The sequence below is a fragment of the Vigna radiata genome, chromosome 7, assembly GCF_000741045.1.
Source record: "Vigna radiata var. radiata cultivar VC1973A chromosome 7, Vradiata_ver6, whole genome shotgun sequence".
NCBI classification, from domain to species: Eukaryota; Viridiplantae; Streptophyta; class Magnoliopsida; order Fabales; family Fabaceae; genus Vigna; species Vigna radiata.
In genome coordinates, this window is record NC_028357.1 from 14,805,522 (window position 1) to 14,821,310 (window position 15,789).

A 15,789-nucleotide genomic window follows, 5' to 3' on the forward strand; every position below is an offset into this window, starting at 1 on the left:
ACGCAGAAAATTAACTTGTAAGAGTTTAGAATACCACCTCTCTTGAAACCACAAGAGATGAACTTACACCTCCTTTGAGTCTTCACAAAGGATGACCACCTCCTTCGAATACTTCACGAAGGATGATTCTCTTCCAAGCACTTCCTCAGACGCACCAAGGATGAACAAGCTATTCCTCTGTCACCGCACTAGCACTTCACAGCTTTGCAGACAAGAGTTTCTTTAGCTTCAGCACAAACACAATGTTCTCAATGATTTCAGATGTTTCAAGCACAAGGGAAGAGTTCTTTTTGAAGGAAACAATGAGCCAATTTATAAACTCAGGCCAATACTCTTCCATTCTTCGAAAACTGGCCATTTAACGCATTTAATCGATTAATATTAGTATTAATCGATTAAAATGAGTACAACGGCTAGTTTTACAAACTTGAAACCTCCAACGGCTAGTGTTAATCGATTAATCCTGATTTTAATCGATTAACTAATCGATTAAAGCTAGTGTTAATCGATTATTCCAGAGCCATTTGGGTTTTCAGTGCTAGCCTCGTTTTAATCGATTAAAACTAGGTTTAATCGATTAAAACAGCTTGTGTTTGATTCTAAACAGCAATTAATCATATATAAAGTAGATGAATCAAACCCTATTACATATTTGAGCACTAATACATCAACTATGATTATTACAAAAACTTTCAATAATAAGAGATCTTCAATTTGTCATCCTGGATCATGTGTTGTGCAATTCTATACATCATCAAAACTTCGTCTTTAATTTTTTGCTAACAGCCATCACTGACTGATGGGGCCTATAGTGGCTAAAAGCGACAAAACTACAAGGACTGCCATCACTGACTGATGGAGCCTGTATACAGGGACTGCCATCACTGACTGATGGGGCCTGTATACAGGGACTGCCATCACTGACTGATGGGGCCTGTATACAGGGACTGCCATCACTGACTGATGGGGCCTGTAGTGGCTAAAAGCGATAAAACTACAGGGACTGCCATCACTGACTGATGGGGCCTGTATACAGGGACTGCCATCATGATGGGGCCTGTATACAGGGACTGCCATCATGATGGGGCCTGTATACAGGGACTGCCATCATGATGGGGCCTGTAGTGGCTAGAAGCGATATAACTGCGAGGACTGCCATCATTGACTAGTGGAGTATGAAAGCCTAAAACCTGGCTGAAAACATACTCCCCCTCACGACGAACGGCAGAAATGACGGTGGCCGGAGACAGTGCCGACAACGATGCCGGAGATGATGGGCGGAGACGACGGCCGGAGACGGTTGCCGGAGACGACGACCGGAGATGGTGGCCGGAGACGGTGGCCGGCGGCGGCGAACTGCCAGTGACAGCCGGAGACAGTGGTCAGAGATGGTTGCCGGAGACGGTGGTCAGAGACAACGGTCGGATGGTGGTGAGCGGCAACGGGCAGTGGTGGACAGCAACACTGGACAGATGCGAGACAGAAACGAGAGATTGCCCATTGAAGTATAAAGGCACAGGTTGAGAAAGAAACTTTTAGGGGGGGCCGCCGGTGGCGGGGGCCACTAGCGGCAACAAAGACAAAGTAGAAAAGGATCAGAAAATCTGCTCTGATACCAAGTTAAATATAGTGAAAATTATATATTGGAATTAATCCCTTGTGTTAAATACACACATAGGGTTCTCTATTTATAATAGAAGAAATATGGACTAAGCCCAAATACAAATGAATATGTAAGAATAAAATAAAATAAAATAAGAACAATGTTTCCCTAATAAACATATAGGAACTATATTTCCCTAATTCATCCTCACTCTCTACTTCAACTTCACTGTCCCCTCCACCATCACTCTCTACTTCAACTTCAACCTCACTCTCTACTTCAACTTCAACCTCATTGTCCAGTCCACACTCACTTTCTACTTTATTTTCAACTTGACTTTCCACTACAATTTCTTCCTGGACTCCACCATCCACCTCATTTCCACCACTTTCTTCCACCTACAGTTTACCATCCACCCCCTTTGCACCATTGTCTTCCACCTCCAGTCTAGCCTCAACCTCATTTCCAGAACTTTCTTCCTCACTTTTATCACCCTCATTAACCAACTCACCCTGAGTCAACAACAATTGCACCCCTACTTCAGGTTCATTTTCTTCTACAACCTCTGCATGGTCCACGCCATGTACAACATACAAGTCAACTTCCCCAACATACTTTGCCACCCCCATCATATTCATTGCTCCTTTATCATTATACAGTAGATGCAACACATTTTCTATGTTGTAAAATAACTCTTTCACGTGAAGGTACCCCAAATCTTTTAATGCACCTAATATTTCAAAAAAGCTCCATTTATCGGGATCAACGTCCCAGTAAGCAATCTCTCCATTTATATACTTAATAGGGTATTGTGTTATTAAGGTCCCACCATGGTGGACCACTACCTCAAACCTTTTCTCAACCATCTCAAAGGGGGACCACCAAAAGGACTTAAAATACCAACAATGGGACCACGTTCCATAACCAAAAAGCCGACAACTAAAATCAATATTTAACACACAATATAACACATTACAAAACAACTCAACAGAAAATAAACAACAACTTTTTATAGTACCCAAAATCAGAGCAAATCGACCAAAATACCTATTCTTAACACAACATCAAATTAAACCCTAACCCCTAAATAAAACATAAACAACAACAACAATAGGCTTAGATAATGACCCCTTACCTCACCTCCGTACGATGTTCAACTTCCACCTTCAATCAATCAGAAATGGTGTTACCAGAAATCACCACTTTTACTTAAGCCAAAACCGCAAAAATGGCGTTATCAGATAAGGGTAAGGGCTTTTTTAATTAGCCTAATTTTTTTCATTTCATTTTAATCCTCAATATTTAAACATTAAAATGTCTTTAGACAACCACGTAAAATAAGTTTTAAATAGCTCACTAAAAGTTTGTCACGCTACCATATGTTCCGTTAAGAATTTAACCTCGTCTGCCAAAAGGACCATATTGAACAACTTTTAATTAAATATGGGACCGTAGTGAACTTTTTCCAAAAGTGGAATCATTTTGAATAAAACCCCCAAAACTAGGAACCAAATGATGTATTAAACTTAAAAACAATAATTTTTGTAAGACTAAATTTTTTTTATTTCATTTTGATACTATCTTTTTTTTATCTTTAACAATATTCTTTTCTATTTTTTACTTTCTTTTTTTCTTGATAAAATAAACAACTTTACTCTTTTATTTTAAAATTATTTATCTTTGTACTCTTTATTATTTTTTACGGTTTTACCCTTATATAATGCTATAAATGGTTGCTTTCAGCAAATATTAAACGGTGCGGTTTAAGTTACGCGGCTTCGAACGAATTCAAATTCTGAAAACATCCATCGCATCAGAAAATGGGAGAAAACTCGGAACGGCAATGGTGCATCAGTGACTTCGAAATCGGAAAGCCTCTTGGAAAAGGAAAATTCGGCAGAGTCTACGTCGCCAGAGAACGCAAGGTTTCAATTTCTTCAAAAGAAATTTCAAATAGCCAACTTGTTTTAGGTTTTCGGGAACTTGGAATTCTAAAATTCGGCGGAAATCGCGGAAGGGATTTGTTTAATTATTGTTATTTTTACTTGTTTGGCTTTTGCAGAGCAAATTTGTTGTTGCATTGAAGGTTATTTCTAAGGAGCAATTAGAGAAGTACAAAATCCATCATCAACTAAGGAGGGAGATGGAGATTCAGGTCAGTCTGAAGCATTCGAACGTACTTCGTCTATATGGCTGGTTTCATGACTCCGAGAACGTCTTCTTGATTCTGGAATATGCTCACAATGGAGAGCTTTACAAGGAGCTTAGCAGAAAAGGGCATTTCAGCGAGCAACAAGCTGCCACGGTAGTCCTTTCTTATTGTCGCTCAGTGGCTGAGTGATGAACATTTTCTTTGGCTCTAGGCATTGTGCTAGATCATTGGGTTTTGACATGAGAAAGAAAAATGCGAGCTGAAAGAAGCCATAATGTATTTATGAGAAAAATAATTAAATAACTGGAGAGATGGGATGGGAACGGAACAGAACTGTTCTTTAAAATTAATTAAATACTATAAAGTTATGATATGCTAGTTATTATCTGTTGACATCCTGTGAAATATGGTAACTAAAAAGAATTTGAGTGAAATGGATCAGAAAAAAAATTCTTAGGAGGGTTTACGTTATATTTTATGCCTGTTCATATACTGTCTTAAAGCAAGTCATTGCATTTTTGAATTATGTTCAATATGTCAACTCTTAACTTGATTACATTTTATACTTTTATAGTATATTTTAAGCCTCACAAAGGCATTGGCGTATTGTCATGATAAGCATGTTATTCACAGGGATATCAAGCCTGAAAATCTGTTGCTTGATCATGAGGTATGCTTTCTCTTCTTTTACCCTCATTTTACATTCCTTTTGCCCATGCTAGTAATGTCTGTTTTTTTTTTTTTTTTTTTTTTTTTTTTTTTTTTACTTGGCATCAACTTAGGACCACAGCTCAGAAATCCAGTGACTTACATAATTATAAGTATACAACATATTTGCATTTCATTTCTATCATTTCTTACCCCTCCTCAGGATTTTTTTAAACAATTTAAGTTTCACCATTTAGATGTTATTTTTTTTCTTTCTTCATTCCCTTTCCATGCTACATTTTCTCCCATTCAAAACGAGATGAAAAAGAAGGAAAGCAAACTTACGATGAGAATGTTCCTAATTGTAGATATGTGATGAAACCTTTTGGTAACTAGTTGGAACCAATTATGTTTNAGNTGTANGGAACTTTAACAATTAATTTGATATTGGCTTGGTCNCAGGGTCGTCTTAAGATTGCAGACTTTGGTTGGTCAGTACAGTCTAGAAGCAAAAGGCATACCATGTGTGGAACCTTGGATTATTTAGCACCCGAAATGGTAGAAAACAAAGCTCATGATTATGCAGTTGATAACTGGACTTTAGGTATCCTTTGCTATGAATTCCTTTATGGTGCTCCCCCATTTGAGGCTGATAGTCAAGTTGATACCTTCAAAAGGTGTGGAATTGCAAGAGACTTTTATACACTGTAGTTAAAATAAATGTCATTTTTGCTATGCATATGTAATGTTTTAGATTTGTGTAGGATAATGAAGGTTGACTTGAGTTTCCCCTCTACTCCTTATGTTTCTTCAGAAGCCAAACATCTTATTAGTCGGGTAAGTTCATATCTACATTTTCAGAGAAGATTTGGTCCTTCTTTTTACTGCAATCTGTAATTGATGCAGCTTCTGGTAAAAGACTCTTCACGAAGGCTCTCTCTTCAGAGGATAATGGAGCATCCTTGGATAATCAAGAATGCAAATCCTACAGGTGTCAGCAGCTAGTATAAACTTCTTGTCAGTCATGTTTATCTGTGGAATATAGGGATTTCAGCTGAATTTTACATGTTGATATTGCTATGCGATCACATATCTCTGTGTTTCTCAGAGTTGATATCTATTACCAACTTGAACGACACTGTCCATTTCTACGTGGGTGACTTTAAGAATTCACCGTTCTGGTGACAATATTATGTATATTGTATGAGATTTGTTTACCAAGTTTCAAAATTAGTATCATATACACCATTCAAGAGCACATGGCATTCTATATGTGGTTGAAAAGGTATAAAGTTGTGGCAGATTGTTCAAAAATGAGGCATCAAATGAGTAATTGTACTTATTTCAACCATACTTTTCATGACTACTTTTTTTCTTTGCATCTTTATTTATCGTTTATTATATATTTGTCTGTTTATTTCTCATTGTAAATTTGTTTCCACTGTAACTAGAAATGGATTAACCAGTGCAATGCAATTATAACTTTTTAATAGAAGAATCAAACTTTATCCCGAACAATTTTATCTTCAAAATTCTCTCTTTAATTTCACCTTATTCTTTACAAACAATGATATTTTATTTTTGTTAAGGTATGGTATGCAAAGCATCACTAAAAGATAATTAACATCTCAATAGTATTAAAACCCTATCAACTACCAGCTCATAAATAAAAATAAAAGTCAACAAAATAATTAACTTGTGTAAGGAAATTATAAATTTATAAAATAAAAATCAAATTGTATTCTGAACTATTTCATCACCAAAGTAATTTATAATATAAGAAAAAGTTTATAATTTAATAATATTACTTTAAGAAAAATAATTTATGGATCACTTAATTTTGTCTACGCTTATTAGACACTTTTTTTTTTATCTTCTTATCACATCACATAACCAATAAATCTATTTTTTTTTTCTCTTTAAATATATACTAAGTGTGAATATATCTTTTTAGTGTTCATGAATCATTACTTTTATTTTATTTTAATTTTAAAACTTGTTTCATTGAGTTAGATTTTTCAACGTAAATTAATCATTAAGAAAACTTATATTTTCTTCTTTACATAACTAAAATACTAATGTTCTAAATCTTGTCTATTAACTTAACCCAAAATTAGAGATGCTTTAAAATAAACTAGTTTAGAATTTCTATTATGATTAGAAGTTCTATAAAATTAGCACTAAATTGAAGCTTTGTTATCCCTGAAAACCAAATTACTAGAGTACCCTTTTTGTTTTTGTCGAATTCGCTTCCTTCCAATAACCAAGGATCAGGACAATTTCGTAAATGTCTTTTCCTTCTCCATTTTCCAAGTAATTTTCTTCCATTTTCTCGGGAAATTAATGACACTGATCGAATTGCCCTTCCCGTTCTTTGTTGTAGCAGACAAGGATTGAACTGCACATGGCTAGCGCTGTAGATGCTTCGGGAAACCCTATCCCATCGTCGTCGGTGTTGATGGCATCATCGAAGCACATTGGGATTCGGTGTCATTCTGAGAACTTGGAGTTTCTGAAGTGCAAGAAGAAAGATCCCAACCCTGAAAAGTGTCTTCATAAGGGTCGAGAAGTTACTCGTTGTGTCCTTGGACTGTGAGTTTTTCTTGTCTCTGCTGATTTTTATCTCTGTTTGTTTGGTAGGTTAGATAAATTGGAACAGGTTTTGTTGATTTTTCAGATTTTGAAGTGGTGAGTCATTTCTTGGTTCTAATTTATTCTGGGTTATACGAGCACTTTGTTCAGAATGAATTTTGTTGTGTTATTTATGTTTCCCATTCTCTACATTTAGTCTACAGTTGAACCTCTAATTGTATTGTCTATGAAGAAGTAAACGTGTTGAAGCAAAAATAAAAATGACGTAAGTACTAGTATACTGCAATTGTGGGTTGTCAGTGATACTTTAGAAGCTGGAATTATTGCATCCATTTTTCTATTAGAACTCAGAACAATTTCCTATGGATAATTTAATCCAAAAGTAATCCTTGAATCTTGAGGAATTTTGTTGAAATTTTGGCTCTCTTCTTTGTCATTTCATATCGTTAGCCGTATTGCAACTGTCAAAAAGGTACTGCTCAAGCTGAAGGAAAGTTTTACCACTAGTATGAGATATGATGTATGGAATGTCAGAATTGACTGTTAGGCAGTGTCACAATGGAGGGCTAACATAAGTGTTGGGAATAGGAATATTTTAGAGGATGAGAGCTTCGTTAAAGTTTATTTCCAAGTAGCCTAGATACTTAGTAAGTTGGTGTAGCTAGGTTTGATGCATCTTATGATGTAATATTATCTTAATTGTTGTGTAGTAAATTATTTAGCACTAGTTATCTATGTTATGCTCTTGAAGAATAAGTAAGTCCTTCTACTGGGTGGAAAACAAACTTATGTTATGAAATTATTTATTTCTCTCTTCTCGTTATGAGAATACGCTTCATTTATTAAATGAGAATACTGCTGTGGATGAGTGACATAGTACACTGATACCTTCACCAGAGCTAGTGGGCCCTGGAAACAAATGGATGATGCATCAAATAAGATACAATTAGGAGTGAAATCATTTGAGAGAAAGTTTGTATGGAACATATTGTAGAGAAAATAGTTGGATCTAACGTTAGGGTTTGGAATAGTGTAAAGAAGACATTCAGAAGCTTTAGTAAAGGGAGTAGATCAGATTGAAAGTAACCTTGCCACTAAAGGGGAGACCAACTGGGAAAAACTACAGCAAAAGCATTGATTTAGAGGTGGTTTGTTACTTTCCATACTGACTGGATTCACTATGGGACAGTATGGCATTATTTGCTTCATGTAACCAACCCACCTAGTTGGAAAAGTTTGGTAAATTGATTCCTTGAGCATATCTCAATTTTTTTTTTCCCTCTTATGCTGTTGTTTGTGGAATTTCCGTATGCAGTTGTGTTAAATTTCTTATAGTTCTTTGTTGAGTGATAATGACCGATCTACAACAGATTGATTTTAACATGCTTCTAATTTATTTAAAATACTGAATATCTATAAATCGCATTTCATGATGATTTTCATATATGTTTGCTTTTGGCCATAAAAAAGTGTCATATACCCCTGCCCTCCAATTTCCTGTCTAAGATAAATGAAAATGTTGAATGGTGCTATTTCAGTTGATATTATAGTTAAATAAATGGATGTGACTCTTTGCTTCAAGATGCTGTATTAGTATTACAACTTTGCTGATAAAAAAGAAGTATCGCAACTTGGATGTCTGTACTGTCTTGTTAATTGTTACATTACATAAAAGTCCTTGTGCTTGTTTCCATATCAAATAAGCATTTCGGTATGTACAGTCCTTGTTAACAGATATTGAAGGCTAAATACATATTGAAAATTCTATTTGATGACTGTCCTTTGGAGGGTAATTTTAGGAGATAAAATCTTTCATTTAAGGTTAGCAAAAGATCCATATTGTTAAATCTAATCCATAATTTTCCAAATCCATATTACTTAAAGTCTATTTAAATAGACTTATCTCAAATCCAAATTCATACTTTTGGATTATAGGTCCAACCCATTTGTTAAAATAAAAGAGAGGGTCATGGGTTGAATCCCTAATGTGTTTTTAGCACATAGGGTTATGCATTTATAAATAAGAAAATACATAGAGATGGGCCTAAGCCTGTTACTTCTAACACTCCCCCACAAACCATGAATATAAATTTTATGTACTAAACTTGTTACAAATATAATCAATTATAAGGTCCCACAATGATTTAGTAAAAGTATATGCTAGTTGATCATTAGTATTAACAAAATCAATATGGATATCTCCCGATACAATCTTGTTTTGAATAAAATGACAACCAATCTCAATATGTTTGGTCCTTTTATAAAAGATGGGATTTGAGCTAATAAAAAGAACAACTTGATGATTACATATAAGTGTCATTTGAGTGACCTCTCCAAAATGCAATTTTTTAAGTAACTGTTTAAGCCAAATAAGGTCACAAGTAACTAAGGTCATAGCTTTATATTCTATTTCCACGCTAGATCTTGCTACAACATTTTGTTTCTTGCTTTTCTAAGAGATCAAATTATTTCCAATGAAGACACAATCTTTGGAAGTGAATCTCCTGTCAAAAGGAGAGTCTGTCTAATCAATATCTAAATAACATACAACCTTAGTGTGATTATTGTGTCCATATATCAAACCTTTTTTGAGCGAACCTTTAATGTACTTCAATATACAAATCACAACATTTCAATGATCAACATATAGAGAATTAAGAAATTGACTCACTACATTGACTACAACGGAGGGTCTGCCTCTGATTAGGTAGGATTTTGGCATTGGGATCCATGGGTGTGTCAATGGACTTTGAATTCATTAGCCCAGTTTTGTCAAAAATATCTAATGCATATTTCCTTTGAGAAATAACAATTCCATTGTTGGATTGTGTTACCTCAATCCTCAAAAAAGTATTTGAGTTTGCCAAGGTTTTTGATTTGAAAGTAATGACAAAATTGTTGCTTTACCTATGAGATGCCATGGTGATCACTATCTATAAGCACAATATGATAAACATATATTGCCAAATAGATAGACTCGACATTCGAGTGATGGTAAAATAGTGAATGATTTGCCTAACTACGAGTGATACCAAAATGTTGAAAGATCGTGTTAAATTTGTCAAACCAAGCCTTATGAGACTACTTGAGGCCATATAAAGATTTGCGGAGATGACATACCAATTCATAAGACTTCCCCTAAGCAACAAAACCTAAAGGTTGCTCCATATAAATTTCTTCCTACAAATCCCAATTAAGAAAACCATTTTTTCATCTAGCTAAGAAAGAGGCCAACTTTGAAGAGTAGCCATGGCTATGAATAAGCAAATAGAGGTCATCTATGCAACTAGAGAAAGGGTCACCATAGTCCAACCCAAAAATTTGTGTATAACCTTTGGTCATAAGGTGAGCTTTAAGACAATCAATAGTATCATTTGGACCAACTTTGATAGCAAAAATGCACCTACAACAAGCAAGAAATTTCCCAAAAGGTAAAGGAACGAATTTCCAAGTTTCACTATTCTAAATAGAACTTAATTCATCAAACATGATCTGACACCAACCAAGGTGGGCTAAGGAATCACCTACAAAATTTGAAATTCAAAGCAGTGTAATAAGGTGAGGGATTACGAGTAGAGTATATATCTTTACGGAGGACAATAGGAAGATCAAATTCAACTGTCGAAGTTGGAGAGGATGGAGGAGTTGGTACAAGAGAGTCATAAGGTGGATGATGGGGAATTTGTCAATGATAATACACCTAAATAGTTGGTTGAGGTAGGGAATCTCTAAGTACACAGAAATAGTAGGATCACAAACAATTAGGATAGTGAATCGATCGGATGAATACTTAGTAGGAGAAGCCAAGTAAGGTAGCATTGGGTCACGGGTCAGGGCTTCTTGGCCCATGTCGAGTTAAGTTCGGTGGGGTCCAAGTCTTGCATGGCTTAGGTAAGACCAAGATAGACCATGTCAAGTCTAGCTAAGTTTAGTTGGGTTGTGTTGGGATGAGACATCAGGTTGGGGCCATGCCAATGTCTACCTGAGTCTGGGCAAGCCCACTTTCTACCAAGTTGGGCTAGGTGCAGATTGAGCTAAGTCCAACTCAATTCGAGTTTGGTCAGGTCTAGGTGGGATTGGGTCAGGTTTTGAGGGTGAAGTCAAGTTGGCTTGTGTAGGGTCGAGACGGCATGGGGCCTTGTCAAGATGAGTAAGGTCGACCCTATATTAGGTAGAGCTAAATTAATTTGGCCCAATGTTCAATCAAGTTATGTAAGGGCCAAGGTAGGCCAAGTTCAATGGGATTAGATAAGGTTACGTCCAAATTGAGTCGTGTCCATGACGAGTTAGACTTAGGTCGGGTTGTGACAAACTGGGTCAAGTCAAGTTAGGCTTGTGTTGGACCGATATATTGGGTCCATGTCAAATTGAGTTAGGTTGATCCCACATTAGGTTAATTAGGTCAATCCAACCCAGATTTAATCTAATTCACCAAGTGGATTTAATCTAGATTTAATATAATTTACATTGGATTGGAAAAATCCAAATCAATTTGATATAGTTAAAATGGATTTGGATTTTAGATCCCATATATTGTACATGGATGAATGAATTTTGAAAAATCTAATCTATGATCATCCCTACGCCCATTATTATTAATGCTTAATGCATTTTCTGTGACAAATAATATAATTTATTTGTAATATTATTTTTCTTCACAAAGATACACCCAAATTTATACTATTTGCTTCTATCTGTTAGATATTCCTTTTGTATTAAGGTTGAGAGAGAATGAGAGATTTAGGTATCCTGTGAAAAGGAACATGTAAGTCCCGGAGTAACAGAGTACAGTCAAGTCCATGAATCTAACTAGCTAGCTAAATCTAACAATACAAAAGGGTTCTGAGTAACCTGTAACAAACCTATCTAACTTAGAGTTAGTCGGGAGTTCAAGAGACAGATGTACTGCTATAGCGACGGTTATACCAATACTACTGTTGTACATAAAAAAGAAAAGAAAATTGTATTTCCAGAGTAACTATACTATAATATTTTGAGATGCACATAATTTTGTGTTTTAGTTTATATGTTATAGCTGAAAGCTCTCAGTATGATGATCCCCTAGTATGATGGTCTTTTATCATTGACTGATGCATTATGTCACGTATCATGTTTTTTTTTTTCCATGTAGATTTATGGGTGATGGTGTTCAAATTCTTTTTTCTGCAGTTTGAAAGATCTGCATCAAAAGTGCACAAAGGAGATGGATGATTATGTTGGCTGCATGTACTACCATACAAATGAATTTGACTTGTGTCGCAAAGAGCAGCAAGCATTCGAGCAAAAGTGTTCTTTGGAATGAAACTAAGCACTGTTGTCGAAAATAATAATGAAGGCGATTTGGAGTGAGCCAATGCATTTGTTTTCCATAAAATCATTAATCTTTTTTGCTTGTACGACAGTGTTGGAATATTTTCCATTGACAATGTTCGCCCTCTAAATTTTTCTAGAGAAATGCATGCAACCAGGACAATACCAAACTCTTCAAACATAATAACTGACAAGAATTATTTTCTGTTGGAACATGGTTGTAATTTGGTTTCTGTGCTCAAAATGCATATTTCTGATGCCTTCGTTGTTCCTAGCAACTGAAGTGACAAGTAAAGTTTTTTCTTATTTGCAATGTTGTCCCTGTATACTAATTTCATCAAATATTCAATGAGTATAACATGACAATGAGTAAAGAAATTGTACAAATCCATGTTCATCTAAATGCATCAGCTTAATTGTTGTGTTGTTGCTGGTGATGGTGAATATTAGTTGTTTTAAGACTGCTGCCAATGCTCTTTCCTGAACACTTTCTTTATGATTGTAACTTACAAAATCAGACGTCAGACACATCAATTTTTTTAACGAAACCAAACAATTTTTAGATTTTTAATAAGTTTCAGTCAAAAGAAAAATGTGCTAGTAATATATGTTGGTATCTTAATATTTTAAAAATGATTTAAGATTCTGTTTGGACATTTTTCTGTACATATTGTTATAAAAGAATAAGAAAAAAAATTAAAAATTAGTGCATATGAACTAAAATTAATAATAAATAAACAAGATCTCAAAGCTAACATCATCGTGAAGATTCTCTTTCAAAATGATAAGTTTCAAGTTACAAGTAATAGAATGATTTACTCTCTCTACCCATAGAAATTGAGCTTAAAAATAAATAACATGGTACAATAAAATGAAACATCTTACATTCGAAATGTTACACCTTTGTGAATAATAATAATAATAATAATAATAATAATAATAATAATAATAATAATAATAATAATAATAATAATAATAATAATAATAATAATAATAATAAATATCAATTACACATTCTAGACTGATATGTGAAGTTTAACAACAAACTCTAATTTAATATATATTATTTGGAAGGATATATTAACATTTTATTTTAAAAATAAAACGATATAATAACGTCAGTTAAATTTGTTTCAACTTGAAAATCTGGAGAACTAAGCAAGCAATTTTCTAAAATCCAAAATTATATATTTACCAAACTATAGAAACTAAAAAAGAATTTAAACGTAAAAGAATAAAATTTGAAAAAGACATAAGTTTTTTTTTTCGAGAAACGTTGTAATGGTTTTTGCTATAAATACATATGTTGGCTTCACCAAATATATTTCCCAACCGTTATTTATTACAGCCTTTAATTTTTCAAAAAAATAATATTATTAAATGTAATAATATTTAGAATGCAATGAATTTCCCCCGCTTATCATAAATTCAGTTATATTATAATGATTTCATGAATTTAGTTTAGTTTTAGAATTGACCTAAAACTCACCTATAACTATAAAAATAAATAAATAGTGTTATTATTTAGAGCACATATTTTAACATTCAACTTTACTCCTATAAATATAACAATATATAAATTAATAATTTTCTTATTTATTTATTTTATAATATATTTATAAACCATCCACTGTTATTTATTTTTTCTTTTATAGAGAGACAGTAATTATCTTTTTTTTCTTAATTTAAATATTGCATAATAATTTTAAAACACCTTACGTACTATAAATATCGTTTGTGACTGAATAGAATTTTTTTAGGAAAATGAATTGAACTTAATATAGTTTAGTTGCTGCTTCTTTGTTGTTGCTATCTTATATAATTTTCTTTAATATATAAAAGTGTTATTTAAGTAAACATTCAGATTATATTAAATAAGAGAATAATTTTCATCAAAATGGTGTCGTGGTGTAGTTGGTTATCACGTCAGTCTAACACACTGAAGGTCTCCGGTTCGAGTCCGGGCGACGCCATTTTATACTTTTTTCTTTATTTTTCTTGATTTAAATAATTACAAAATGAGTATTATCGAAGTATCCGAAATTTTAGAAAACATGTCATTTATTTATTCATTTTTTTGTTTTTCACTTAGGGAGAAGCTGTGGGAAATAAATATAAATGAAACTTGTATTTTCAAAAATTCTCTTTCTATCGCTTTGTAATAAATATGTGGGTAGCTTTATGGTTGTACATTTACTTAATTTTAATTATCTTATTTATTTAGTAGTTTCGAAAATCACAATTTTCCTTCTGCTTATCTTTAAATGAATAAACATATTTCTTACTAGATGACTCTTAATCAATATTTATTTCTTATTTTAGACCCTAAGAGTTAAATAAAAATAAAAATTAATTATATAATTAAATTATTTTTCTAATGTGAAAAAATTAGTTAAATAAAAAATTTTAAAATTGTTCACATTTAAATTCTTGTGAGAGTTACATCATTAAGAGTGAACTTCTTTTTAATGCGAACATTATTATTAACTTTTTTATGTGAATATTATTATTAACTTTTAATTAATAATAATTATTAGTTATTATAATGTTCACGTTCAAAAAGTAATGGAAGTTACTATAAGATTGACTCGAGACATAAAAATCATAAGAATAAGATTAAATACTAATTATGGTTCGATAATGGTGATGCAAAACTCAACAAATAATAAATGTTATTAAAACAAATTTTTAACCTTTTTATATAATCTTATAAAATCAATTTATATGATAAAATTTATACTGACCTACTTATATTCTAAAAATAAGTCTTATATCTTAGTTTAGTTCATTCATAAACTAAACAAAATGTAAAGTTCTCAATTTTTATTTACTTTTTAATTATTCAGATATCGATAAATAAAAATTGGTAACTTGATAAATTAAAAAAAACTTTTCAAGAAATATTATTTAATAGACGAAAACCAGATAATTTATAAATCTAATCTATTTAGTAACATCGTTTTAAATCTATATTATTTGAATTGGTATTTTTTTTATCATAATTCTTGTGAAAAAAAAAATCTCATAATAAGTATGGGTCAATTTATTTATGAAAATGTATGTGTAATTCAAACGAAAAATAAAATTGGCACATTATATTATGTGCAAGAATAAACTGATTAATATTAACGGAAATACTTTCCATAAATTTTTATTTATACTCAAGCTATTTCTAATAAATATATTTTTCAAATATATTTAGTTAGCAAGATTTTTTAACTAATAGTGTAAATTTTATTATTAAATTGATAGTTGTACTAGTATAATATTAATATTCATAAAATATTTTTTATTTTTTCAAATTATATCTTTACATTGTACACGGGTAACAACTACATTACATTAATTGCAGCGAATCTTAGAAGGCATATCATCAAAAGTTTATAAATTTGAAAAATACATTAGCATGATCATTGGTTAACTTTGAAACTAAATAAAAAAGAGGGTTTTTTTAGTCTCTATACTTTCAAGCGATTTTGGCTCT

The 15,789-nt window shown here is 32.7% G+C and overlaps 2 protein-coding genes and 1 non-coding gene across 4 annotated transcripts; all 3 read left to right on the plus strand.

Moving 5' to 3' along the window:
* The first annotated feature begins 3,364 nt into the window (after nucleotides 1-3,364).
* LOC106766693 (serine/threonine-protein kinase Aurora-3) lies at nucleotides 3,365-5,848 on the plus strand. Of its 2 annotated transcripts, XM_014651407.2 has the most exons (6): nucleotides 3,365-3,528; nucleotides 3,666-3,908; nucleotides 4,330-4,425; nucleotides 4,866-5,080; nucleotides 5,168-5,240; nucleotides 5,310-5,848. In XM_014651407.2, the coding sequence occupies exons 1-6, from the start codon at nucleotides 3,424-3,426 to the stop codon at nucleotides 5,406-5,408; spliced, it is 831 nt and encodes a 276-aa protein (XP_014506893.1). In that variant the 5' UTR covers nucleotides 3,365-3,423; the 3' UTR covers nucleotides 5,409-5,848. The 2 variants fall into 2 exon arrangements, with proteins under 2 accessions (XP_014506893.1, XP_014506894.1); XM_014651408.2 differs by lacking the exon at nucleotides 4,330-4,425.
* Nucleotides 5,849-6,731: 883 nt separating this feature from the next.
* On the plus strand, nucleotides 6,732-12,618 carry LOC106766703 (NADH dehydrogenase [ubiquinone] 1 alpha subcomplex subunit 8-B-like). Its single transcript, XM_014651425.2, has 2 exons — nucleotides 6,732-6,995; nucleotides 12,165-12,618. Exons 1-2 carry the CDS (start codon nucleotides 6,808-6,810, stop codon nucleotides 12,295-12,297), a joined length of 321 nt encoding a protein of 106 aa, XP_014506911.1. The 5' UTR covers nucleotides 6,732-6,807; the 3' UTR covers nucleotides 12,298-12,618.
* A 1,586-nt stretch (nucleotides 12,619-14,204) lies between these two features.
* Nucleotides 14,205-14,278, plus strand: TRNAV-AAC. Its single transcript has one exon. It is a non-coding gene; the product is annotated as a tRNA-Val (tRNA).
* Nucleotides 14,279-15,789: the final 1,511 nt, after the last annotated feature.

Bases quoted from the DNA above. Each gene is read 5' to 3' on its own strand.
- LOC106766703 (XM_014651425.2), top strand. From the start codon at position 6,808: ATGGCTAGCGCTGTAGATGCTTCGGGAAACCCTATCCCATCGTCGTCG. The intron at 6,996-12,164 runs GTGAGTTTTTCT...TTTTTTCTGCAG, and splicing joins ACTCGTTGTGTCCTTGGACT to TTTGAAAGATCTGCATCAAA.
- LOC106766693 (XM_014651407.2), top strand. From the start codon at position 3,424: ATGGGAGAAAACTCGGAACGGCAATGGTGCATCAGTGACTTCGAAATC. The intron at 3,529-3,665 runs GTTTCAATTTCT...TGGCTTTTGCAG, and splicing joins ACGTCGCCAGAGAACGCAAG to AGCAAATTTGTTGTTGCATT. The intron at 5,081-5,167 runs GTGTGGAATTGC...AGATTTGTGTAG, and splicing joins CAAGTTGATACCTTCAAAAG to GATAATGAAGGTTGACTTGA.